Source organism: Manacus candei, unplaced genomic scaffold (genome assembly GCF_025592945.1).
Source record: "Manacus candei isolate 608988 ecotype Guabito, Panama unplaced genomic scaffold, ASM2559294v1 h1tg000020l, whole genome shotgun sequence".
NCBI lineage: Eukaryota > Metazoa > Chordata > Aves > Passeriformes > Pipridae > Manacus > Manacus candei.
The window spans coordinates 243,696-262,417 of record NW_026138068.1 but is presented as its reverse complement, the minus strand read 5'-3'; the positions used below and the strand labels follow the sequence as shown (position 1 = coordinate 262,417).

General features: G+C 59.6%; 2 protein-coding genes across 4 annotated transcripts; both read left to right on the top strand.

Moving 5' to 3' along the window:
* Window positions 1–399: 399 nt before the first annotated feature.
* SLC25A1 (solute carrier family 25 member 1) lies at window positions 400–14,943 on the top strand. Its single transcript, XM_051785795.1, has 9 exons — window positions 400–577; window positions 11,052–11,159; window positions 11,310–11,409; window positions 11,637–11,775; window positions 12,259–12,343; window positions 12,503–12,607; window positions 13,007–13,122; window positions 13,431–13,504; window positions 13,598–14,943. The coding sequence occupies exons 1-9, from the start codon at window positions 487–489 to the stop codon at window positions 13,710–13,712; spliced, it is 933 nt and encodes a 310-aa protein (XP_051641755.1). The 5' UTR covers window positions 400–486; the 3' UTR covers window positions 13,713–14,943.
* A 139-nt stretch (window positions 14,944–15,082) lies between these two features.
* LOC127470360 (somatomedin-B and thrombospondin type-1 domain-containing protein-like) lies at window positions 15,083–18,651 on the top strand. 3 transcript variants are annotated; one of them, XM_051785792.1, is made up of 6 exons: window positions 15,083–15,557; window positions 16,297–16,479; window positions 16,598–16,688; window positions 17,252–17,382; window positions 17,738–17,858; window positions 17,953–18,651. In XM_051785792.1, exons 1-6 carry the CDS (start codon window positions 15,083–15,085, stop codon window positions 18,041–18,043), a joined length of 1,092 nt encoding a protein of 363 aa, XP_051641752.1. In that variant the 3' UTR covers window positions 18,044–18,651. The 3 variants fall into 3 exon arrangements, with proteins under 3 accessions (XP_051641752.1, XP_051641753.1, XP_051641751.1); XM_051785793.1 differs by having other exon boundaries at window positions 17,209–17,382; window positions 17,738–18,651; XM_051785791.1 differs by having other exon boundaries at window positions 16,297–16,688; window positions 17,738–18,651.
* The last annotated feature ends 71 nt before the right edge of the window (window positions 18,652–18,722 follow it).

Here is an 18,722-nt window from a genome sequence, read left to right as displayed (position 1 = left end):
AAGCCAAGGGGCCGAGAGGAGCAAACCCTCCATCCCTTCGGACCGTCATCCCCGCGCAGGAACGCGCTGCTGTGCCAACCTCCCTGCCCGGGTGGGTCTGGGGTCTTACAGAGCTGCTCCTGGCCTAAGCGCGCCCCGCGGTGCTGATGCTGCTCAGAGGGGTGGAGGCAGTGCTGGCCCCGTCCCTCGGCCCGGGCTGGCATCCCTCCCTCCCCACGCGGAGGCTTTTCCCGAGGGTTCCTGGGAGCGGGCTCAGCAACCTCTGCTCCCGCAGCCACCCGGGCGCGGCCCGGGCCCCGCTGCCCGTCGGTTGCCGCTCCCTCCCCGTCCCCCGTCCCCGCAGAGCCGCCCCACGAGCCCCAACGGGCCGCCCCCGCCCCGCCCCGCGAGGATGTGACGCCGCCGGGGCCGCCCCTCGCGGGCGCGGCTCTGAAATAGGGCTCGGCCGCCGCTCCCGGGCAGCCGGAGCCGCGGAGCAGCGCGGCCATGCCCGCCCCAGCCGCGCCCCGCAGCCTGGCCGCCGCCGCCCCCGCCGGCAAGGCCAAGCTCACCCACCCCGGCAAGGCCATCCTGGCAGGTAAGGGTCCCCCGGGGCTCTCCGGGGCGCGGGGCTCGCCCCGCCGCTGGATGCCAGCGTGGGCATCCGCCTGGGCGGTGCTGCCGGACCCGCCCCGGGGCGGCGGCGCTCCCGCAGGTGCTGCTGCTCCATCCCGGCGCTGCCGCCCCTCTCCCGCTGCCCCCCCTGCGGGAGGCGGCCCCGATGGACCGGGGGTTCCCTTCGACTGCGGCAGCATCCCGAGCCCGGAACCCGGCTCCGGGGGTCGCAGCGTCCCGCCAGGCTGTTTGTGCTCCCAGAGGTCCGGCCGTGGAGGTGCCGGTGGCCTCGAATGTAGCGCGGGGCGAGGGGCATTCGCGGGGTTCGGCGGGACAGGTTTCCATGCCAGCGGAGGGAGCGGCACTGATGGGAGAGGCTGATTCAGCAGGGACCCCCGCACGCACCCCCAAAGGGCTTAAGGGACCAGGCTGAAGCGACAGCAGTCAGTCGTCCCTGCCCCAGCCGTGTCCCACACGCTGCGTTGATGCAGTTCCTCTGAGGGCTGCTTGGTCCTCCCTTTGTGCCTCAGCATCGGTCCCTGTGGATCAGGGCGTGTTTTCCCGTCCAGTTCTGACTACTTCCATGGGATCTAAATAGGCTCCGGGTGCAGCAGTAATTGCAGAGTTAACGCTCTGCCTCCTGCTTGTGGCTGGTTCGAGCTCTGAGCTGACTGGAGTCCAAGACAGTCGCAGGCTTGTTAAACTCCTTTGTAGCTGTTCATTAGCTCCCTGGTTCCTCCTGCCAGTCGCAGGACAATTCCCAGAGTGGAGATTAGCGTCTTTGTTTTGAAATGAGCCTTCGAAGCCTCGACATGATTGGCATGTTTAGAGCTTTTGTGTTTTTCAGCCAATTCCCCCTCCTACGATTGTGCCTTTGTCTCTCCAACTCCCTACTCCCCTCCAAGGGCAGAACTCCAGCCTCCAGTAGCAGGACCTGGGAGCAGAAGGCTCTGCCCACCCTGGCTGGGCACGGGCAGCCCAATTCTTGCTGCTCCAGCTCTGCCCTCCTGCCCTGGCCCCTATTTGGTGGGTCTCCCCTCATACAGACCTGGAGGACTGCTGGAGATGGATGCTTGGAGCACTGGAGCGTGCAAGGGGTGCCGAGGCCTCGCAGGGTCACATCTCCCGGAAGGGACTGTGCCTGTGCCATCACTCGGGCTGCCAGGCTACAGGGCTGTGGCACAAGGGGAAGGCAGCTGTGGCCAAATGAGAGAGTGCCCTCACTCAAGTGAACCCTTGGGTGAGGCCAGGCTCCTCCAGAGCTCAGGGGGCTCAAGACTTGTGCTGCCCCACCTCAAAATGGGTTGTTTTTTCAGGCCTCTTCACTTAACATTTTTTTAAATGGGATTTAATCCAAGTTTAGGATGGGAAAGAACAGGCTGTTTTCTTCTCATCCGCCCTTCCCAGTCTTTCCTATCTTGCTGCCCATGTGCAGTGCATCAGGTACCAGTGTACCAGGAGACTTTTGTTGCCCTTGTGTCGGTCTCTAATCAGGATCATCAGCTGTAGATGGATTATTGGTATCAGTCTCCTCTGAGAGAGGTTGCAGCAAACTTGCCCTTCTCTCCCCTGCCATAAAAGTTGCCGTGGGCATGCCTGGAAGCTGTTCTGGTGTAAAGGAAAGGATGTGGTTATTGTGGACTTTGCCAGGTTGGGCAACGTAGCATGAAGTTGCACGTGCCCCTGCTTGGGGGGGCCCTTCTGGGTCCATGTGAGGCTGTAGAGGTGGAAGAAGGACCCTATTGAGATGCTGGTCTTCTCCTCACAGGCTGTAATCAGAGTAATTGGTTAATGGGCAGAAGTCCAGCCAAGCCTCTGTGGCATCTAATTGTATTACAGAACCACAGAAACGGGAGAAAGCTGCTGTTAACTCCCTGCACCCTGGTCTGCTCAGCCCTCCAGCCCCTCGCTGGAGGATGCAGTGATGTTTGTGGCTGTGTCTGCTGACTTTAAAGGGTTTGCTGATGCTCTCAGGGTTTCTCATCTGACATCTGTCTGCACAACAGGGGTGTGCGCTTCAGAGCTCAACTTTCTGGAGAGCTGGAAGATGGACCATTCCTGCTGTGCCTCATCAGCCTGTACTGGTGGGGTTAAATAAGCATCCATCATCCCACCCTGGGTGCCTCTCTGCTCCCAGACCCTCTGTGTAATTGGGATCCTCTGCCAGGGAGGCACAGCAACCTCGGCTGCCCAGACCTCAGCAGGCTGGGGCTGGCTCCTTTCTGAAGAGACACAAGTGACACTCTGGCTGCCAAGAGCTCTTCTCCTTGAGTCGTTGCAACAGACAAATGCAAGGTTAAAAATTAATCTGCTGATGGGCTCTCATTTGTCCTGGCAGCTGTGGTGTGCCAGGGCAGCACTTCACCTTGCGGTGACCACGCGGGCGGTGCCGGCGCTGCGGCCGCGTGTGGCCTGAGCACACGAAGGCAGCTCGGCTGTGCTGGCTGGTTGGGTGGGTGTCGCTGCCAGGACTTGGAATGGGAAGTGCTCTGTGCTGACTGGGCTTTCAGAGGGTAGAGCTGAGTGGGTCTCTGCCCCTGTTCCATCCCAACACCCCCTTTGCGAAGGGAGAAGCCCCCAGGCTCTGAACTGATGGTACAGAGTTGGTTTGGAGAATGTGGTGCTGGTGAGAAGTGACATGGCTTAAGGTACAGCAGTTAGGTATAACATGGCTTAGCTTAGACCTGTTTAAAAGAATGGTAAATGTGCAGGCTTTATGCTGAAATGATATTAAATTATAAAACTGTCTTCCCAACTCTCCTGCTGGCTCTGTTACCTGTTGCAGACTGGTACAATTTTTCTGTGAACTCACGAGCTGGTTTGAGGGCCAGCTTGTGCCCCTTCTGCTGGGTAACAAACAATCTGTTAGCAGGCAGGCTGGGAGCCCAGCCGTGCCTCCAGCCTCCCCACAGCCAGCTTCCCGGTTTTGTGCTGTGGTTTCCAAACAAACCCTTGAGCTCACCGGCCTCCTGTCCCTCCCACCAGCATCCTGCAGGGCTGGTCCACTGTGCAGCTCCCAGCATGGGGCCACTCTGCAGTGAGTGGATGGGGAGCTCCAAATAAAGGCAGCAAGTGGTGAGACAGGAATGCTGGTGGCAGAGCTGGCGAGACAGTCACCCCTGTGATTCCCCGGAGCGCTCCTTGCTGGGTTTTTGGGTGCCACAGTGCTGTTGGGTCAGCTTGAGGTGGTGGGCTGTTTAGAGCCCAGCACAAATGGTGTTTGCCATTTGCAGGCAAACCCCCACGCTCCTGCCCTCGTCTTGAGAACTTTGCTCGTGGTTAGCAGTGCCCATGTGATGAAAGGCTTTGTCATCCCTCTCCAGAGTTAAGTACAGCCTCACTCTGTTTTTAGCCAGCTTTGAAGCCTGGGGTCTGCTCCCTCCCACGGAGAAGCTCCCAGCTGCCTTGCTCTCTGCATGGTACCTCTGCTCATCTAGGGGCTGCTGCACAGTTGTTATTCCTGCCTACACCTAATCCTGCCTGGTCAGGGAGGCAGGACAGCCGGATGCTGTCCTGCACGGTGCTGGATTTGGAAAGAGCTTGCAGTTGTTGTGGTTGCTGTTCTGGTGTTGGGTGCCACTGGGAAATAGCAGTGATGTGCACCAGGGTCTCAGGAGGAGCATGGACAGGGGAGAAGGATTCTGCAATGAGAGAAAAGGACCTGCAGGGTAGAGAATGAGGCAGGGAAGGTTCAGCAGGGAGCTCAGGCTCCTAAGAAACAAAATGGGAGAAACAAAGCAGTAATTAGAGCTTCAGTTTCCTCTTCTTTGTTAATCCCTGATATGATCCTTCTTAGGAAATGCTGTACCTGCAGAGGAGAGGAGTCAGGCACTGGGTGTGAAAGCTGAGACTTGCTTCTTGCAGAGCAGGACTCCTTTCCCGAAAGTCCAAAGTCCACCTGGATTTCCAGGGCCGTTGCTCTCCTGGGAGGGTGTGAGGGGTGCTGCTGGGAATGGCTGTGGTCTGGCACACTCCCTGGCTTTGATATGGATGCCTGGTGCTCACAGCAAACTGGGGGATGTTTCCCCCCTGATGCTGAGCCAAAGGAGCTGGGCGGTGGGCTGAGCACAACCAGGGGAAAGGATTGGTGACCGTGGAGGAACTGGCCCTGCCAGGTCTGCTGCCCTCAGTGCTTCATGCCTGGTTGTGGTTTCCCCTGCAGTTGCCTCCTTAGGCTGTCATCTGCTTGGGGAGTGGGGCACAAGGAGCCTGCTGGCCCTGAGTGTGTCCTTGGCTGCCTGGGAGCCCTCGTGGAGTGCAGCAGAACCCTACAGCAGCCCCAGGGCTCCTGGTGGGAGGAGGATGTCAGCCCCAGGGCCAGGAAACCACATGGGGCTGTCCATTCGGTCTGAATGGATTCTGTGTGTGCTGGGGTTAACTCTGGGCTTTGAAATGTGAGTTTCTGAGATTTTCACATGCCTCGTGCTCTGCTTGACATTCTGCAGGCAACCATTTTCTCTGGGTTGATGTAAATGATCGGAAGGAGCCATCCGTCTTCCCGAGGCAATGAGCACCATGAGCTGACAGCTCGGGGATGTTGCAGTGTCTCTCGTCTCTGATGGCCCTGTGTGGTGCATGCCAATGTAGCCTCCTTGCTCCTGCTTGTGCCCTGAGGTCTCAGGTCACCTCCTGACAGCAGGAGTTGATTTTTTTGCCATCTCTTCTCTCTCCCTGTGCTCCAGTGCGTGGCACAGCAATCACTCTCCTGTGCTGGTGGTGAGGAGACCAGAGGCTGACCCTGGGGAAGTCTCAGTCCTGGCAGTGGCTCCTTCATCCAGCTGTGGGGCTGTGCTGGGGGAGGCATCCAACAGCCCTGGGCTCTGACATTGGCTCAAAGTGTTTTTTGATACTTGAAAAGCTGGTGTCCAAAGTGGCATGGTGGGTTGGCTGGGGTGCACAGGACAACAGAGAGAAGGTGGCTTGAGCAGGACGGGGGACTTGGCATCCCCAGAAGTGGGGTCGGCGCCAAAGGCAGAGGACGCTGTGACTACGAGCACAGGGAAGTGGTTTCTGCCATCCTGCTCACAGCCAAGAAGTTTAAAATGTAATAATGGTTAGTTGTAATATTGAGAAGTGAATGCAAAGAGGTGATGAATGAGTGGGTTGTGAAAGTATAACCTGTTCAAACAGGACAGTTCCAGTAAGATTCAGGACAAATTATTCCATCCCATCCAGAGCATTATCTGCAGTGCTGTTTGCATGGACAGGGCTGTTTACCCACCGATGGCACAGGCTACAGAGAGGCATCTTTCCTGTTTGCCATTCTGTGTATCCCTGGTGGGGATCAGACTTCATCCAGCCTGCTTGTAGCACACTCCTGTGACCAAACCAGCCATGTGTGTGTGTGTGTTGAACCCCTGTGCTCCCCACCAGCCTTGCCCCTGTCAGATAGGAGACCTTCCAAGGGATGGACACCCTCCGAGCCTGCTGACCTGTTGCAGGACACGTTTTTTTCCCCTTCTAAACAAAACGCAGGTAATTTCCTGGCAGTCTGGTTTGGGGGAAGCAGCTTCCCTGTGTCAGCACTGTATAAGACCTTCGTGCCCCCGTGGTGGTTTCCCCCAAGGATGTGGCTGTGGGTGGGTGCTGAAGGGCTGTCCGTGGCAGGAGGAGGTGCCTGGGTGAGGACCCGTTGCTGGAGCCCTGCCGAGAGCGAGCTCTCCCCAGAGAGGTGCCTGCCGGCTCCTGAGCCCCGAGTTTCACAAGATGGCCCGTGGTGGGATGTGTGTAGGGGGTGGAGCCGCTAAACCCGTTTCAGTGCTGCAGGCAGGGCAGGATTGATTGCTCCACCACTGCCTTCAGCTGGGGGATGGCAGTGGATGGGTGAAGAGCAGCCTGGGTGGCTGCCAGGAGGGGTTGTTCCTTTGGTGGCAGGGAGCAGGGACCTGTCAGGAGCTGGCAGTGGGTGTACCCGCCTGCCTGATTTGTAGCACGATGATGGAGTGTTTTTTGGGAGGGGGTTATGTTTTTTTTGGTTTGGGTTGGGTTTTTTATTGTTGTTGTTTGTTTGTTTTTTGTATTGTTTTGTTTTTTTGCTTTTTCTGATTTTCCCAGCTCCAAAAGCTGCCTTGGCTAATGGAAAAGGGCACCGAGTCCCCTTGTGAGAATGGGAGCTGTGAGCCTGGCATCCAGGAGGTGGGCAGGATTGCCCTCTGTGCCTGCCGTGTGTGATCTGTGTCACCCACGGGTGCTTAGCTCACCTGAACCTTCTGCACGTGGGCTGGGTGCCCCCCAAACAGGGGAAACTCAGGGCTCTGCTTCTGCTCTGGAGAGGAGGTGGGAGCTTGTTTGTGCCTTCCCACCATCCTGAGCCACCCAGCTGGCAGAATGGGGAAGCTTCAGGCATGGGCCCTGGGAGAGCTCTGCTGCTTTGCTTCCAGAGACCCTTAGGAATAATTTCCTCTGGCCTGAAAGGATCCTGCTTAATCTGAACTTAAAAGGAGCTTTTTGTATGGAAATCAGGTGCTTGTGTGTCAGCATGTGAAATTACTCTTAAAAATGGAGAGGCTGAAATTGCTCTCCAGGTGCTCACTTCTCATCAGAGCTGCACAGAGACCTGCTGCTCTGTCTCCCCGCAGGAGCAGGATGCTTTTGCAGGCACAGTCACTTGCAGGAGTGGCAGAGGGGCCAGTGCCACCTCCTGGCCCCCTGTGGCTCCTGGACAGGGCAGTGGGTGCTCACTGGGGCACTTGCCTCAGGGTAGAGGTTTGCAGTGGGTGGCAGTGCCAGCCCTGGCTGTGCAGCCTTGGTTTGTGTAAGTCCTGGGACTCTGCTTGTCTTCCCCGTTGGAGCTGTGTCCTCCTGCCCTCAGCCCCCACCCTGTCCTGGGCAGCAGCTGGGGTCCCTGGACACGGTGGTGTCCCCAGAAGCTGCTCACTGACGGGGTGTGAAGCTGGACCTCTGTGTGTTGATGCCATCACCTGTTGCATGAGCATTGCAGGGGCAGCACCCTCCCACTGTCCCCAAAAACCCTCTTCTCCCTCCTGCCAGCTCTCCCCAGCTGTGCCCAAGGGCTGCAGACATGCCCAAGGACGGCCTCCTTTGGCTCTTCCGCGGGGGAGAGAGAAACTTTTTCTGGGAAAACCATGCCAAGTGGCTGACAAACAGGTATTTTTCCCATCTCCCCCTTCCTGCTGGGCCTGCCGTGTTGGGATTGCTGGCAGCTGAAGCATTTGCAGGCATGCTGCAGGCAGGGAGCCTTTCCTGGTGCTGGGAGCGGGATCCCCCCTCCAGAGGCACCTTCTCTGGGGCCGGGCATAGCGACCTTCCCCGAAGGACGTCCTGTCTCCTCTGGCTCTGCTGCATCCAGCTAACAGTGGAGAGCCTTGGCCCGGCATCTCAGCTGCCCCGCTTGCTCTTTCACCTCCTGAGTGCTGCCGGCTGTCCCCGCTGACTCCACAGTGTTGCAAGAGCTGAAGCTGCTGGGTAAAGTCCGGGTAAACAGCCCTGGCGAGGGAGGGGGTTGGACAGAGCTGCTCCTCGTGGGCAGTGGGGTGATTTATTTGCACCGAATAAGGTTTAAGCAATACCGTGTGGGGAGAGGAGATGACAGCAGAGCAGGACCTGTGATGGGTCCTGCTCCCAGGGAGGGAAGGGGCTGTAGGGTGGGTGGTCTGTGTCACACTGTCTCTCTGCAGGCAGATGAAAAAGGGTTAAAATTGCCACAAAGTCATGGAGTGTGTCCCAAGTCCCTGCTCTCTGCACCTTCCCATTGAGGCCAGAGCAACAGCAGGGGACAGGGAGGGGACCTGGCAGTGTGGATGCCCTGTTCCTCCCTCCTTGGCTAGGGCAACCTCAGTGCCCTAGAGGCTGCCAGTTCCCAGGAATGCTGTCCCTTTGCTGGGGCACTTCACAGGCTTCTGTGGATGTGGCTTTGCCTGTGGCATTCTGGGCAGAACTTCTTTGCCTACCCTGCATGGACAAATGTCCTTAATCCCAGTGGCAGCCAAGGCTGTGGGCAGGTTGTGGGAGGTGCAGCATCCCTCCCTGTGCCATCTGGTGTGGCTGCCATGAGCCCAGGTGCTGGTTGCCCCTGGACTGGTGCTTGTCCCAGGTGCTTCCCTGCTGTCTGTCTCCTGGAGGTGCTGGGGCAGCAGCTGGTGCTGGGGGACTGGGAGAGAGCAAATATTTATGGCACTTAAAATGTCCAGCACTTCAGTTCTGCAGTGTAGGAGGGAGGGAAGTGGCCTTGGCAGCAGCTGGGGTGTTCATGTGGCTGTGGTGTGGAGAGGTGCCAGCCAGTTCTCAGCTTTTTGGGGGCTGTGGCACTCAGCTGGAAGATGTTGCTCCTCATCCTGCTGCTTGCTGGGGACTTGCCAGCTGTTCCTCAGGAGCTGTTTGTCTTTGCAGGAGAAATTACAGGGCTTGGCAGCCCCTGTGCCATGGGACCAGCAGTGTCTGCCACCTCTGACGGACCCACCAAGGATGGGAGAGGGTTGAGGGGGCAGCAGGAGCACAGTGGGGACCCTGGGGATGGTGGCTGTCTTGTGGTGCCCCAGGGGAGAGGGTGGCTGGCTGGCTGCAGTGTCATGAGCTGGCCTGGCTGTGGCTTCTGTGGCTTCCTCCCACACCCCCAAAGCACAGGGTGCCATGGAGGAGTCATGGCTGGCAGTGGTCACCCGTTCCCACCTCCTAGGAGCTGCCTGCCTGGCCTGGGCTGGGCAGCTCCAGCCTCCCCGGGAACACACTGGGAAACAAGGGGCCTTTGTCTGCCCTGGAGGAGCTGGGCTGGCCTCACGCCCCATCCCCAGCACCCCACGGGGCCGGGATGCTGCCAGGCTGGGCTGGCAGGTCCTGCCCTGGGCACTCAGTGCCACGGTGTCCCCATCCTCACTGTGCCTGTGGGAGGAGTGGGATGCTCTCTGAGCAGAGAGCTGAGCTTTCCATTGCCCCAGCTGTGCTGAGTGCTGGCCTGGCTCCTTGGCTCCCTTGGGAGGACAATGCAGCCTGGTGCTTCCTCTGCCATGGGGGAAAAACCAGGATAAGGCTCTTTTAAGGTGGGTGCTGCCCAGCTGCTGGAAGGAATGCAGCGAGGCTTCTTTCCCTTCCCTTCAGAAAGACTGGGCTGAGAGCAGGCAGCAGTGCTCCAGGGGATGCCAGTTGCCAGTGGCACTGGCCCAGGGGAGCTGGATGCAGCACCAGAGATCCAGTGTCTCTCTTGTAAATTTGGAGGCCACAGAGAAGAAATAAGACTTTGTGAGAAACTCTGCTGGTCCGAGGAGCTGGGGCCTCCTGCTGCTGTCACGGGGAGCAGCCACGGCCATGGTGCCCCCTATCAGCATCCCCTCACGGGGGTGCTTTGTGGGGTGCTGATAAGCAGAGCTGTGCCGTGCTGTGCTGCACTTGGCTGCAGAGCAGGATAACCACCACTGCATCCAGCCCTGACCTTTCCCAGGATCGCAGTGTGTTCCCCCCAGGACAGTGGGATGTCCCCAGGTCTGTGGTGGGGGACATGCCAGCCATGGCTGTGGTGAGAGCTGCAGTGCTGCTGAGTCACACCGGGGACATGGCCGGGCTGGAGGGGCCACTGGAGGCTGTATAGGAGACTGGGAGCTGGCAGCCCACCTGACCCCTGAGGGCTGGGGCGTGGTTCACCTTCCCTGGGCAAGGAGCAGGGACACCCTCGGGAGTGCTCTGGTGGGTGCTGACCTGGGCAGGGCTGAGCTGGGTTTGCCCTGTTGATCCCTGAGGGAGCCGGCTTGGCCTTGCACTTTCTCCTTGTTCCAGCACAAAGGGCTCCTGCTGCTCGGCGAGACCTGGCCGTGCTTTGATGCGAGGAAATGCATGGATGTGATCCATTGTGGCCGGATGGGCTGAGCCCAGCTCCCCCAGCCCAGCTGGGCCCCGCTGCAAGGGCTCCAGCCATGCTGGGGGGAGCCCCGTGGCTGAGAGCCGGCATCCCTTGCTGCCTGGGCTACCAGGAAAGGCTGCAGCCGCTGTAATCAGCCCCCAGCAGCCGCCGCTGCGGGAGCCCGGGGCAGCTGGACAGGCTTGATGATAATTGTGCTTCCTGCTGGTGTGGCTGGTCTGCAGATGGACTCCCACCGGTGCAGGGAGTGGTGCTGGGCCTGCTGCAGCACTGCTGGGTTTGTAAATCCCAGTGCTGGCAGCTCACCTGGGGGTGCAGGGCTCTGGAGAGGGAGAGGTGCCTTTGGGGGGACAACACGCCACAAATAGGCAGCTGTGGGTGTGGTGTCTTGCACGGTTTTCCCACCTATTTGGCCAGTGTCCTCTTTGTCTCTTGCCATGGCTGGGCAGTGATGTCTGTGCAGGGCACCAGGTTGGCACAGGGCCCTGCTGCTGTGTGGAGTGCTCAGGGTTTTGGTGAGGACAGGCACACGGTGTCCCAGCCCAGACTGGATGCTGGCAGCTCCGGGCTCAGCCATCATGGAGTGGGCAGCAGCCACTGACCTGGCCTGGTGCTGCTCCTGCCCCAGTGCCCCCTCCTCTCCGTGCAGGTGGCCTGGCTGGAGGGATCGAGATCTGCATCACATTCCCCACTGAGTATGTGAAGACGCAGCTGCAGCTGGACGAGAAGGCAAACCCTCCCCGCTACAAGGGCATCGGTGAGCACCTGCCCAGTGCTGGCCCCAGCCCCTCGCTGGGTGTGGGGGCGCCTGGGGAGCCTGGCTGGAGCTGGGGTGGGATTTGGCAGGGCGGTGGGGGGTGGTCCTCGGCGTGGCGGGTGACAGTGGCACTGCTGTGCTCTGCCACAGGGGACTGCGTGAAGCAGACTGTCCGTGACCATGGCATCCGGGGGCTGTACCGGGGGCTCAGCTCGCTGCTGTACGGCTCCATCCCCAAGGCCGCCGTCAGGTAGGTGTGTCCCCATGGCATGGGGTGAGTGGGGGGACCCCCAACAGCAGCAAACAGGGACTGGTTTTCCCCTCAGTGTCTCCATTGGTGCTTCATCAAGGCCGGGTGCTTTCCCAGACGGGAGGTCCTCTCGCGGGGTGCGTGGCTGCTCCTGGAGGCAGACCCAGAACGGGGGGTGCAGCCCCCTGTCCGGGTGCCCAGGGGTTGGCACAGTGGCTCTTTTGCAGGTTCGGGATGTTCGAGTTCCTCAGCAACCAGATGAGAGACGAGCAGGGGCGGCTGGACAGCACGCGGGGCCTCATCTGCGGGCTGGGGGCTGGCGTGGCCGAGGCTGTGGCGGTGGTCTGCCCCATGGAGACCGTGAAGGTGGGTGGGAGGCAGCTGCCAGTGTCCCCTGCCTTGGCACTCCTCACTGGGCTTGGCGGGGAGGGTGCAAGAGCCAGGGGTGCCTGACTTTTGGGGAGCTGAGGGCCACATGAGTTTGCTCAGGCCAGTTTTGTAGGGGAGGATCTGATGCTGGAAAGCTGTTGGAGGTCAAGTCAAGTGCTCCTGGCCCCTTCCCCCCTCTGGGGAGGAGCCCCACACTCAGGAGCAATCTTGTCACCCATTTTTGGACTGTAAACCCACATGGCTGCTTACAGCAGCAGTTTCCCAGGTTTTGCTCTGCAAAATGCTCTGCGGGCCATGGGCACAGGCTTCCCCTGTGGTCTCTCCAGTGTAGCCCGGCCGCATGGGTTGGCTCTGGTCTTGGGACTGTCCCTGGCACAAGGCAAGAGGTGGCCAACAGCCCTTTGGGGCCATCACACCTGCCCTTACCTCAGCCAGGACGAGCACATCATCTCCTCGTAGGTGAAGTTTATCCATGACCAGACCTCTCCCAACCCCAAATACCGTGGTTTCTTCCATGGCGTCCGGGAGATCGTTCGGGAACAGGGTGAGTCCCGGGGAAGCGGCACCCTGACCCCCTGGGTACTCCCGTGCTGTGGGGACGGGGTGGGAGGTGGTGGATGGGCACAGGCTGGGATGGGTGGCCTGAGGAGGTTTTTCTCTGCCAGTTGAGGCTGGTCTCCCCTCCAACACTCTCTTCTTGCAGGACTGAAGGGGACCTACCAGGGCTTAACTGCGACCGTCCTCAAGCAGGGATCAAACCAAGCCATCCGCTTCTTCGTCATGACCTCCCTCAAGAACTGGTACAAAGGTATGGTGCCCTCATTCCCCCAGGCCAGCCTGGCTGTGCCTCTGGCTCCCCCAGCCCACCCTTGGGAGCTGGGATGGACTTTCCATCAGCACACCCCCTACTTCTCATGGCTCAGTCACCCAGGATGCAGGAAGATGAAAAACAGGGTGGGGTGGCCCCAGCTCATGGGGCTGAAAGGTCCTGGTGCTGGAGCATCACTTTCACACCCACCCTGAGCCCCTTGGTGCTGTGTGGGCTCTGTGGGGCTGCTGCTGCTGGACAGTCTCCTCCAAACACTCCAGCCCCCAGCTCAGCACCATGACCACGAGCAACCAGACCTGGGATCTTCCTTGTGGGCTCCCTCGGGAATGAGTGCTTCATCCCACCACTACTCTGCCCTCAAACTTTCTTCCTTCCCAGGGGACAATCCCAACAAGGTTATCAACCCCTTCATCACGGGGGTGTTTGGAGCCATTGCTGGAGCTGCAAGTGTCTTTGGCAACACCCCCTTGGACGTAGTGAAGACCAGGATGCAGGTACGGTGCCAGGGCACGGTGTGGGACCACTCTGCCGGCAGCAGGCTGGGGCCACCCGCTGGCTGGGAGCTGTTTCACATAGTCCCTGGGGCAGGCACATGGTGGTGCTGGGATTTGGTTTGGGAGATACCTGGGGTTGGTGCTGGCAAGTATTTGCACAGAGATGGGGATGTCCCTGCCGGGTGTGATTCGCAGCAGCGAAGAGGGATCAGTTCCTCATGGCACACCCCCAGCTATCTGCCTCCCCCACAAAATCCCCCACATGCACCCTGGCTCTGGCCTCTGATCCTGCTTTCCCCTTCCCACAGGGGCTGGAGGCGCACAAGTACAAGAACACCTGGGACTGTGCCTACCAGATCATGAAACATGAAGGGCCCGTGGCGTAAGCTCTGCGGTGGGGGCGGCTGGGGGGCAGGATGGGCAGGGAGGGGGCTGTGAGGGCACCCAGCCCCACGGCCCCCTTTATCCCCGGTAGGTTTTACAAGGGCACGGTGCCTCGCCTGGGCCGCGTCTGTCTCGACGTGGCCATCGTCTTCATCATCTACGACGAGGTGGTCAAATTCCTCAACAAGGTGTGGAAAACGGACTGAGGGGCCGGGCCAGGCGGCCCCGCCTCCCGGGCCCTGCAGGGCTGCAGCTGGAGAGCAGAGACCAAGCCCACACCCAGCTTTGGCGCTGCAGGGGCCAGGTCTGCCCCGCACGCCCTCCCCCCAAACCTGACCACCTTTATCTTAGGAACAGGCTCTGGAGCTGGAGCAGGTTAAATTACTAGTTATGTGCTAAAAGGAGCAGGGAGGGAGCAGCATCCCACCATCCAGACCCCAAGCATCCCAGTTATGCCCACCCCAGTCCCCTGCTGACACTTCCCCCTGGTGCCACATCAGGTGTGAGTGCCGGTTATCCAGGGAGAGGTGGCCCAGGGCTCCTGGCAGCCAGGAGCTGCTGTCTGCCTGGGGAGCAGCTCTTTTTGGGGATGGTGAGAGCTGCCCAGAGCCATGGTGCAATGCCAGGCTGTACACGTGGCATTGCAAGCTGCTGCTGGGGCTCACACCACTGGCTGGGAGCGATGCACTGGGTCACAGCAGCTCCAGGGGGAGCCCAACAGCCCTGCACCTCCCGGGCCGCGAGGGCAGTGACCTGCTGGTGTGGCCCAAGGCTTCCTCCTCCCTCCCTGCCAGCACCAGGACCACCGGCGTGCAGCATCCCATCCCTGGGGTCCCACTCAGCCCTGGGCTGCTGGGCAGGGGCTGCCCAACTTTGCACATACAGCCAGGCCTTTAGTTGTGCTCACGGCAGGCCGGGGTTGGGGTGAGCTGGGTGCCCCCATCACTTGCCGTTTACAGTCGAGTGTGTTCGAGCCGGGGTGAGGAGGGGCAGCCCCGCCCCCCAGACTCGGCCCCTCGGCCGGGGGGTGCAAACCCCTGTCTTCTGCCACATTCCCCCCGTCTGCCCTCCCGCCGCCTCTCTGTGGCCCCGTAGGTAATCCTGTAGCTTTTGGAGCTTCACGCTGACCCACTAACACCTGTGGCCGTGGGGCCAGAGCCCTGCCCTGCCCACGCCAGGCTGGCCCCACACGATTTGTGCCAAACTTCTCCTGAGGGAGTGGAGGGCTGTGCAGGAGCCAGGGCTCTACCCCGACCCTCCTCCCTCTTGTTGCCAGCGATGAGCTCAGCCTTAACACAGGAGGGTGAAGGAGGAAAGCCCGGGCACGGTTTACCTGCGGCTTTCGGCTCTGAAGCCAGCGAGGGTTGCATTATTGGTTTTTTTTTTATTATTATTCTGTTTTACATTCGCAATTTGAATAAAATCAGTCTGGCTTTAGCAGCTGCGTTGGTGTCTGGGCGGTGCTGAGTGAGCAGCGAGCAGCTCTTGCCCTGCGGGTGGGGGACAAGGCTCCCCATCGTGCCAAGGTGGTGCTCCTGGGGGAGCATCAGCTCCCAGCCAGCAGTGCACCATTCACATGTGCTCCCAGGCAGCGCCAGGGTTGTGTTGTCCCATGCACTGTGCTTTATTAGTAATCCTGGGTACCTGTGTGAAGTCCTTGCCCTGCTGGGACGTCGAGGGGCAGTGGAGCAGAAGGGAACAGGCTTTGTCCCCCCGCCCAGCCCCGGGGGCGGTGCGGCACGCCCGGAGATCCCAACCCACCACCAGCACAGCCCTCGCTCCTCATCCAGCATCCAGGAGGTGCAGGGCAGTCATCCCTCTGGGCTTGCAGGGTCCCGGTGCTATGCAGGGCCTGCTGCTCTGGGGGGGCTGGCTGCTGGCCACCAGCTGCCTGGTGGGTGCCACGGGCAGCTGCCGGCACCGCTGCTGCCCGGGCAGGAACAACGTGTGCTGGGCCCCCAGCGCCCGCCGGGCTCACTGCTACTGCGACTCGTACTGCCAGAGGACCGGGGACTGCTGCCAGGACTACCACGCCACGTGCCGCCGCGCCGGTGAGTGGCACAGGGCATGGCACTGGCCAGGCCTGGGGCTGGGGACACCAGCCTGGGCTGCTGCTCTGGGTGGTGGGTGTTTGCTGGTACCTGTTAGCCCCTGCTTTGAGCGGTAACAGGGTGCCAGCTGGGCTGGATTTGTAACAATGTCTGAATTTTCCCCTTTTTTCCACACTGAATGTCTGGCTGGTCCCAATGAGAGCCCGCAGGGGTGGCCTCTGATCTGCAGCTGACAGTGGCGCTGTCATTGCAAGCCTCAGAGTGGTCAGTGTGGGACCCAGCAGGACAAACCCTGGCAACACCCCTGCCACTGTCACAGGCAATGCCTTGCACAGGGACACAGGGACTGAGGGCTGTGCTGGGGGTGCCAAACGGGGATCGTGGGCTTGGGGATGGAGAGCCAGCCCACCCTGGGGACCCAAACACGGGCAGGCAGGTGCCGGCTGTGGCCCCCTGGACAATTGCAACAGTCAGCCCTTCCTAATCTCCAGGGAGATTAGCGGGGTCCCAGCTCAGCGCGATGCAGCACAGGGATAAAATCCTGCGGAAGCGGCGCACAATGTCCCTGTGCTGGCGGGGGTCAGGGGAGAGGGGCTGCTGGGGTCACCCTGGCCCTTGTCCTTCCTCCCCTCTCCCCCTCCCCTCTGCTGCATCCCTCCTGCACTCCTCTTTCCACTGTTCATGGCGCTGAAGGTCTGTCTCTTTTCCCTCTCCTCCATCCCTCCTGCTCCCCTGGCAGCCGTGGGCTGCTCGGTGGGGCCCTGGGGGCCGTGGAGTGGGTGCAGCTCCCCGTGTGGGGTCGGCAGCAGGGCCCGCAGCCGCCAGGTCACCGTCCCTCCCCGGCACGGAGGGGAGCCCTGTCCTGACCTCAAACAGCGCCGCGGCTGCCTGGGGGAGCACCCAACCTGCGGGACAGCCAAAGGTAACGTGGGGTGCCTGATGTCCTTTCCTGTGGCTGACCCCATGTGCTGCCGTCCCCGCTGCCTGTCCCGGGGTGTCTTTAATCATCCACATGCCCCTCACGGCTGTTCTTCTGCCAGAGGTAGCCAAGATACTCCCCAAGTCCTTCAGCTGGGACTTCAGAGATCCCTGGCGAAGAGCTGGGCTGCCACTGCTGGGGGAGCCCTCTGGGTATGTGTGGGGTTGGGGCCCCTCTACAACCCTCAGACCCAAGACATTTTTGCACCCCCTAGCCATTAATCTTTTCACCACCCAAAACTATGGCCCCATTGCACCTCCATGGCCCCTTGCATCCCTCTAGGTCCATTACCTTCCCACCCCCTAAACCATGATCCCTTTGCCACCCCCAAAGCTATAGTCCCTTTGTCCCCCTGCAGACCTATAGCCCCATTGCACCCTCATACAAAGCTATGGTCCCTTTGCACCCTCCACCCTCAGAGCCATTATCCTGCTGCCCCAAACCATGACCCCTTTGCACCCCCTAAACTCATGGCCTCTCTACACTCCCTCAGAGCCAATACCCTTCTCACTTCCCCAGCCACGGCCTCTTTGCCTCCCCAAAACCACATCCCCTTTACACCCCCGATCCATCAAAAAACCCCAACCTCTGCCCTGCTTTCCAACCACCATTCCCCCTGTTTTTTCCCACCATTTGCCCTCTTTCTCCCCCCCTGCTTTCCCCACTCCCCAGCTCTCCCCTCCCCAGCTACTGCGGCTATTTCCGCCTGACGCAGGTGGGACCCCCCTGCCGTGGGCAAGGCTGGAGCCGCCGGCTGCACCGGGACAAGCAGGTGTGTGTGGAATGCTGGGGGGACGTGTCCCACCACCGTGCCCATTGCACTGGACATGGGCTGCAAGGAGCCAGGTAGGTGGTAATTTTGGGGGGGGGACACGCCCAGATGGAAGAACATCTTTACATATCCCTCAGGCATCTTTCTTTTATGTTCTTAATATATTAATATATAAAACTATTATTATAATATGCCATAATATAATATACCATAATAAGATAAATCAATAATGTGGACTATAAATTGATGATATATAGTATAAAAATAAATATATTTAAATAGAATATTTCAGTTGGAAGGGACCTACAATGATAATCTAGTACAACTGCCGATATGTATTCTTATATGTAATATAAAACTACATATAACTTTTGAATTATATTTAATTATTTGTGGCACACCCCAGTTCTCAACAATTTTCCCTTCTAGGACATTTTGGGTGGCTGCCTCTGTGGTGGGGTGCCAGGGCTCGTGGGTACAGGAGGGGCTGCAGGAGGGTTGTGTCTGCTCCCCACCCGCTCTCATCTTTGTGTAGGATCTCCCTGGGAAGGTGAGCTGAGCCTCCCTATGGCACCACTCCATGCTGGGGAGGTGGGGGGATGAAATAAAAATGTGGTGTCTTTTATAATTTCATCCTTCTGCAGGTTTGCTGCTCCCCCTTGTATCCGACTCCCTGTGTTTACCATTAAATACTTCGTTGAAGAATGGGAAGAAAATCCTTCTTATAAAGATTAAAAATAAGGGAAATGCTGAAGTGTGGTGATTAATGGTAGAAGAACATCACCAAGAGGTTAAATCTGACTGAGAAGATGATTGCAGCAGTGACATGATGTCATGCTCGGCCATGACATCATGCCATGCAATCAGCTGCCATTGGCAAGCAATATGAGGATGGAGCATCTGAGATCACTCCCTGGAGTGAATGTTGGGTGAGCTGGGCAGAGTGACTCAGCTTTGTGCTGTGGTTTGCAGACAGGAATTAAACAGAGACACCCAAAACCTGCACGTGGGTGATGGTGCCAGAGGGTGTCCAGTTCCAGCTGTGGGGCTCAGCAGCTCCCACTGGAGGGAGCGAGGCTGAACTGGGTGGTGCTGGTGCCCTTCCTCACTCAGCGTGACGTGACCTCACTGGTGGGGCCCCTGGTCCAGCCTTGGCCTGTAGTACCACAGCCTGTGGTGGGAGGATGTGCCGTGCCAGGCCTGGCTCTTGCCAGGCTGGCCAAGGGAGGAGGGAGCCCAAGGTGGGGACAGCCCTAGGTCTGGAGGTGGGAAGGAGAGGGCAGCTCATGGAATAGCTGCCCCAGCCTCATCCAATGGGACTCTGGCTGCAGGGTGGCAACCAGCACCCATCCCTAGGAGGAACAGACTGTCTCTGTCCCCACAGTGGGGACTGTGGCCCTGGGCAGTCCCAGTG